The 7076-nt window shown below is 55.3% G+C and overlaps 1 protein-coding gene across 1 annotated transcript; it reads right to left on the reverse strand.

Moving 5' to 3' along the window:
• Positions 1 to 3508: 3508 nt before the first annotated feature.
• On the reverse strand, positions 3509 to 6602 carry rbm14b (RNA binding motif protein 14b). The gene is made up of 3 exons (XM_028985270.1): positions 6247 to 6602; positions 4488 to 5499; positions 3509 to 4100 (listed from the first exon to the last, which is right to left on the reverse strand). Exons 1-3 carry the CDS (start codon positions 6593 to 6595, stop codon positions 3758 to 3760), a joined length of 1704 nt encoding a protein of 567 aa, XP_028841103.1. The 5' UTR covers positions 6596 to 6602; the 3' UTR covers positions 3509 to 3757.
• Positions 6603 to 7076: the final 474 nt, after the last annotated feature.

The raw sequence follows: 7076 nt of genomic DNA on the forward strand, positions 1-7076 counted from the left end.
TGCTACGCTCCCTCCACTGGCTCCCAGTAGCTGCATGCATCAGATCCAAAATACTGGTGCTGGCCTACAAAGCCAAACATGGAGTAGCACCATCCTACCTCACAGCCCTTATTACACCTCGCACTGCACCTGGTATACTCCGAGCCTCCAGTACTGCTCGCCTGGTCCCTCCATCTCTGAAGGTAAAAGGAAGACGCTCATCTAGACTCTTCTCCATCTTGGCCCCTCGGTGGTGGAATGAACTTCCAGCTCAGTCACTGAGCACCTTCACACGGCAGCTCAAGACCTTCCTCTTTAGAGAAGATTTAGATGAACTTGTAACCTTTTTATTGTCTGACTTCTGTATAGAAACTAGAACAGAGTGAATAAAAAGATTGTATTCATAGTTGGGGGTCCTAGTGAAACAGAACTGACCACTTCATCCATGGTAACATGGAAACACGTTGTAAGACGCTCTGAATAAATGCATTAAATGTAAATCTACAGTAAAGTATTGGTATTAACATATCTGCATGTGTAAAATTGGAACCAGTCTGTACATAAGTACACCGGCAGCTACAGACAAGTTTAATCCTTCGTTTTAAACCCCTGAAAACATCGCGTTGGAAATGTGTGTGTAATAAAGAAGACAGCCGGGCCGGTTGAACTTGGAACACTGGTTTAATTTAAACGTCAGCATGCAACGATGACAAATTCCCAGCATGCAAAGAGGCAACAGATACATTTCGCCACAGACGTGACATTGCCATTTTATGCACGGCTACGGTTCACGCAGAGTTTCACTTCTCACATAAAAGGCAATGAGTTACAAATTGCAAGTAATAAGCGTCCTATTGCCTGCAATAGAAATGGTTTTTCCACGTCGTCCGTTCAACCGAAAGTACCACAATAAGTAGGACGTCTCAAACCACACACACACAGAGAGAGAGAGAGAGAGATGGATTTTTAATCGTGAACGACCACGAGAGCCAGTCAAGCACCAGGTGAGATGAAGAGCTGTCCTGTGCACAAAGGACACTGTTGTTGTGGTGGTGGTGGGGGGTGAGGGAGGCAGCAGCCATTTTGTTGCAAGTGTGTGCAAACCAAGGGGGAGGGCTCTTTGGCCAACGTGGAAGCCGCCCCGGGTCAAGGGAAGGACCCACGCGCCGGTCGGAGGGCTGGCCGCGTGGGGGCGGAGCCCGAAACAAAGCCGAGGTTGCGGAGGGCAGGTGTGCGGAAATGGGAGCGTGGAGTCCCATCGTGGAGAACCCAACGTGCACCAACCTTTAGAACCCAATCTTAGTCCAGATCCCTTTAAAGGGCCAGCAATTGCTCTCAAACGCAGGCCGGCCCTTTAAGGGGCTCGGTTTACAGACAATCCGTTCCCCAGGATGGGGTTACGACCTCCATCGACCAATCAGAAAGCAGTGCCCAGCCTCCACAACCAAGCCAGTAACAGGGATAGAGAATAGAGAAGGACTGGAGGCAGGTGGATCCATGCTTGGTTTACTCACCTTCCCTACCTCTATCTATCCATCCATCCATTATCTCCTTCCTTCCTTCCTTCCTTCCTCCGTTCTTCGCCTCTCAAGCTGTTTGGGGCACAGAACGTGTTTAAGTAGGAAGCGGAAGGCGCCGCCTCGCAACACACGGGTGGGACCATGACACAGAGGGGACACAGGTATACACAGCACGAGCAGCCGAGACGAGGACAGCGGAAGCTTCCGGCGCTGCTGAAGAAATGTCCTATAGGAGCCCTGAGATGGTGGAGAGTATCTGCAGGTGGTTGAAGCCGCTCCAGCTCTGTGTCTTATAGGACGTTTCTTTTGGCAAAGTTTCTTTTTGCCCGGACGGGGCAGTTGGGGGGGCGGGGTAGCGCGTGCCTTTTAGTTAGGGCTGCCGGGGCGGGGCCACTTGTCACATAGCAACGGTTTCCAGGGGCGTCGGCGGCGACGACAGAAGACGGGACCAGAGGAGGGGTGCCGAGGGAGCAGGGGCAGGCGAGAGCGGCGGTGGAGGAGGAGCTGAGTACTAGCGGGGTGGGAGGGGCGATGCGCGAGCATTCAGACACACACAGACACTCCTGTCACCACATGGCACGGAACCGGCACCATCAGCCCCAACGCCAACCTCATTCGCACGGTTTTACAAACGGGCGGAGCCCCACGCTGCAGAGGCGGGGCGGGGTGGGGCGTGAAAGTGGAGCAAGGTTGGGGTTGGGTGGTGGCCAAAGTGGAGGCGTCGGGGTCTTTACGGTTACCTTGATGACGAACTTGATGAGAACGAACCGCCTTCACCTCGGCGGCGCGTCCTGGAGAAGCGCGGACCTGTTTCAGTCGGAACAGGCGAGTCAGTGAGGACCCCACACACACACCCACAGACACACACACACACACACACACACACACACACCACGGCCGGTAGAGGTGCGCTGCCCGACTTCTAATCTTCGAAAGCGAGGACCCCTTACCCAACTTACCCCGGCCACACATGGCGGGGTCACACACAGGTTCACTTCCTGCGGTCGCCCGTCCAACTTCCGCAGCGTACATGTTCCCATCGTGCACACATTCTTTATTGTTGGTTACACGTAACAACATACGCTAGAAAAAGATGACATCGTGGAAAGAACGTCATGAAAAGCCTGGATACAATCACAGAGGTCGAGAGAGAGAGAGCGAGAAGATGATGATGATGATGAAGAGGAGGAGCAAATTAAGGCGGCGTGAGCAGCAGATGAACAGAAACTGGTCTAAACTCTCTCACTGTCGTTTAATCTCATTGCACAGTCACATTCACTCAGGACTACATTCTGTCCCTATAAGGTTAAAAAAAAAAAAGATTTCGAAATTCAGGAGATTATAATTTGGCCTTGAACGTTTTCGTGTTCAGTGACACTGCTGAATCTACAACGTTTTAGAACAAGCACACCCTTCTACAGATTTACAAAATTAAAAATATAGAAACAAAGTCACAAAAAACATCAAATGAAATGAACAGTGAAAAGATGCATGTAAAAATCCTACTAAAATTACTGTTTTATATATAAAAAAAAAAAAAAAAAAAGAAAGAGAGAAATGAACATGGCAGTTTGGTACTGGAGTGCCATCCTCGGATTGGCTAATGTGGGCCACACCCGCCTCCGGTAGGATGTCACCGGGCCACATCCTGGCAGAGGCCAAGTCACAGTGTCTTTCAGCGTTCTAAACCGGTGGGGTGGGGACGGGGTGGCCATGGAAAAGGCGGCTCCAGTTTTTTGTGTGTTTATGCATACATTAAGCTTCGTAACTTTTGTATAGCTGTCTGCGCCCACAGTAAGCACAAACACACACACACACACACAGACACACACCATGTCCAGAACCCCAGGGTACAAAACACACACAAAACGAACCCGACTGACACCCCAAGCCCGGCTCTGAGTCACGCCCCCTTCAGTGCAGACTCACACACACACACACACACTTCACAGCTACATTTCACATCTTACAAATCTCAGAAATTAAGGTGAATGTTAAAAAAAAAAAAAAAAAAAAAAAAACCATAAGAGCTTGGACAGTGGCTTTAGTGTCCTGCTAGTATTAAAAATTAAAAACGAAATAAAAACCTGCACCGAGAGAGTGAACAGAACCAAAGTTGGGGTCCAGAACAAAACCCTCCCCCACACACACACACACACTAACAAACTCACACCACAGCCAGACTGCAGGGTTGAGAGGGTGGGAGAGGGGGTGGAGCTCAGACGGGGCAGGGGGTCAGAGGTCAGAGGACAGCGGGGCTATCGGTAAGGGGTCTCGGGTGTGTGCAGGGGGAGGTCGGAGCGGCGCAGGAGGGTCTCCTTGCGCGACGGTGGCGGCAGCGGCGGCTCATACACACGGGGCGTGGCCATGGCGATGGCGGCGGGGGGCGGAGGGGCAGCGGCGGCAGGGGGCGGGGGCAGCACTGGCCTGAGGGTGTCCAGGGTGGCCACGGGCTGGGCGGACACGGTTGGCACACCGGGTACGGTGGGCAGGGCGGAGATGGTGGGCATCGCCGCCAGTGGGTTGGGGGACTGGAAGGCGTACTGGTACTGCGGGTACTGCTGCAGCTGCTGGTACTGCTGGTAGTACTCGGCGTAGTACCTAATACCACAGAGGAGACACACACACACACACACACACACACACACACGAGTCAGGGACCCCATAGAGTACATTTTTTTAAAGGACCCCATAACAACCTCAAACTTACACCCTACCCCATTCACATTTACAGCATTTAACCGACGTCCTTATACAGAGCGTATTACAATCAGTAGTTACAGGGACAGTCCCCCCCTGGAGACACTCAGGGTTAAGTGTCCTGCAGGGTTTGAACCTGGGTCTTCTGGTTCATGGGCGAGTGTGTTACCCGCTAGGCTACTAGCACCCTACTCCTATCTGAGAGCACAACATATGCAGCACGGTGTGTGCTGTGGGGACCCATGTTGAAAACTGCCTTATGGGGACTTTCTCGGGTTTATTGCACACCTGGCCATGGGGTCTTCGTCCTGCGCACCATCTTCAGCTCGCCCAGATGGTGTGGGGAGCAAGGCGCGGCGTTTGGCTCTTTGGTACATGAAGGGCTTCATCACAGGGTCCGGCAGGAGGGGGGCGGACCTTCTCAGGGGACTGCGGTCCCGCTCGGCGGGCTTGCCGCTCGTCTGCTGCTCGGCCATGACCTGTTGGCCCTGGGCGATGTAATGGGCGCGTGCAGCCTCAAAGATGGCCGCCGGGTCGGCGCTGGCTGTCAGGGCGCCGTAGGCGGGCGTGGCTGCGGTGTAGAGTGCGGGAGCCATCGTGTAGGCCGGGTTAACGGCAGCAGCCGCGGCAGCCGGCACCTCCATTCCGGGCGGGGCGAGGAAGACTGGGTTGGCTACCGCAGGAGTGTACATCTGAGGCCCGTACGCCGCGGCGGCCGCAGCCGCGGCCACCGCAGCTCCGCCCGTCACCTGGCCATAGGCCAGGGCGGGGCTAACCGAGCCGTACATCTGTGCAGCGGCCGCCGGGTTGAGCGCTGCGGCCGCGGCCGCCTGATTGGCCACAGAGCCGTAGATCTGGTTGGCGACACTGCCGTACACCTGGCTGGCGAGGGCGCCGTACACGGCCGGAGTCACCGCCGGATTCTCCGCCCGTCCGCCGCCCGTGGTGAGTCCGGTGAGCGCCGCGTACGTGGGGTCGAAGGTGGTCGTGTTGTAGACGGAGTTGTGCACGCTCTGCTGCACCTGCAGGGGGAGCCCCGCCGCCGCGGCCGCCGCCGCCGCCAGCACGGCCGCCTGGCTCTGGTACTGCTCCAGCGTGGTCTTGCCCGACGGGCATTCGCCGGCGTAGTGGCCCTGCTTCCCGCAGCTGACGCAGGGGATCTTGCCGGTCGGCGCCTGCTTGTTGGGCTGCACTTTGGAGAGCTCCACCGACAGCGGGCGGCCCTTGAAGGAGGTGCCGTGGAGAGCTTCGATGGCCTGCAGAGCGTCCTCCTTGTTCTCCATGTGCACAAACGCATAGCCTGGTCCAGGAAAGAGAGAGAATTTTTAGTAGTTACAGGGACAGTCCCCACCTGGAGACACTCAGGGTTAAGTGTCCTGCTCAGGGACACGATGGTAGTAAGTGGGGTTTGAACCTGGGTCTTCTGGTTCACCCACACCTACCAGACCAAGTTCAATTCAAAAGTATAAGAACAACTCAAATGTCATGTTTTAGCACCTCGTGATTGGGATGAACGATGACACCTCCCACTAGCTTCCCAGCTAATCCTCAAAAAGAAGTTCAACTGTACTGGGGGGACTTTATGATGTATAATTAGGAAAAGAGAAGCGACTGGGTGTGGCCTGGAGGGCGGGGCTAAACGCCGCAGGCCTCCTGCTTGGGGGATCCCGTTGTAAATGGCTTGGTACGGTTGAGAAGGCTAATCCCGCTACCTGAAGACCCACCTTGGGCGTTAACCACTGGTATCAGGATCCATGACTGATCTATTATTAGAAGCGTTGGTGGCTATGAGAACAATGTGCCGTTTACTCCTTTCGTGAGTGACCCCTCCGGACCCCTCCCCCTCCCCGACTATATTTAGGAGTTGCAGGAAGACCTCCACCCAGCCTCCAGACGCTGGGGCCACCTTCTCAAATTCAGGAGCAGGGATGCCGAAGCCATGACAGAAGACCTTCCGTCTGGAGCGCTCCAACAACAGCATCACCTTTCCAGCTTTAGCGTCCGCGTCCGCTACGAGAGTCAAATCGCCGTCTTACATCGTTCTCACCTTTGACCTTGTCGCACTCCAGCACTTTGCCAAAGGTCTGGAACAATTCCTGGAGGTCTTCGGTGGTGCACATGCTGCTCAGGTTACCCACAAACACTTTGGTGGAGTGGAGGGGACGGCCGCGGGACTCCTCCACCACCAGGTTGCGTCCGCGGAACTCGCGGCCGTTCAGCTCGCGGATGGCGCGCTCGGCCGCGCCCTCGCCCTGCAGGTGCACGAAGGCGAACTGGCGCAGCACGCTGCAGCTCACCACCTGGCCGTACGACTCGAAGATGGCCGACAGCTCCTCCTGGCTGGTGTCCAGCGCCAGGTTCCCCACAAACAGCTTCACCGTGTGGCTCTTGTCCATCGTGCTACTGTGGGGCCGGAGAGTGAAGATGAAGAGTCAGGAAGTTACGGCTGGACCCTGGAACACTGACCGTTCAAACGCAACGTTTCACAATCTAAACTGGAGTATTTTACACCGTGCAAACATTTACAGCATTTACCTTATCCAGAGCGACTTACAATCAGTAGTTACAGGGACAGTCCCCCCCTGGAGACACTCAGGGTTAAGTGTCTTGCTCAGGGACACGATGGTAGTAAGTGGGATTTGAACCTGGGTCTTCTGGTTCACAGGCGAGTGTTTTACCCGCTAGGCTACTACCACCCCCAAACGCCCTACTGGGCTACTACACCCCCACCCCCCACTGGGCTACTACCACCCCACCCCACTGGGCTACTACCACCCCCAAACACCCTACTGGGCTACTACCCCCCCCACTGGGCTACTACCACCCCCAAACACCCTACTGGGCTACTACCCCCCCCACTGGGCTACTACCACCCCC

This window comes from Denticeps clupeoides, chromosome 1 (assembly GCF_900700375.1).
Source record: "Denticeps clupeoides chromosome 1, fDenClu1.1, whole genome shotgun sequence".
Taxonomy (NCBI): Eukaryota; Metazoa; Chordata; class Actinopteri; order Clupeiformes; family Denticipitidae; genus Denticeps; species Denticeps clupeoides.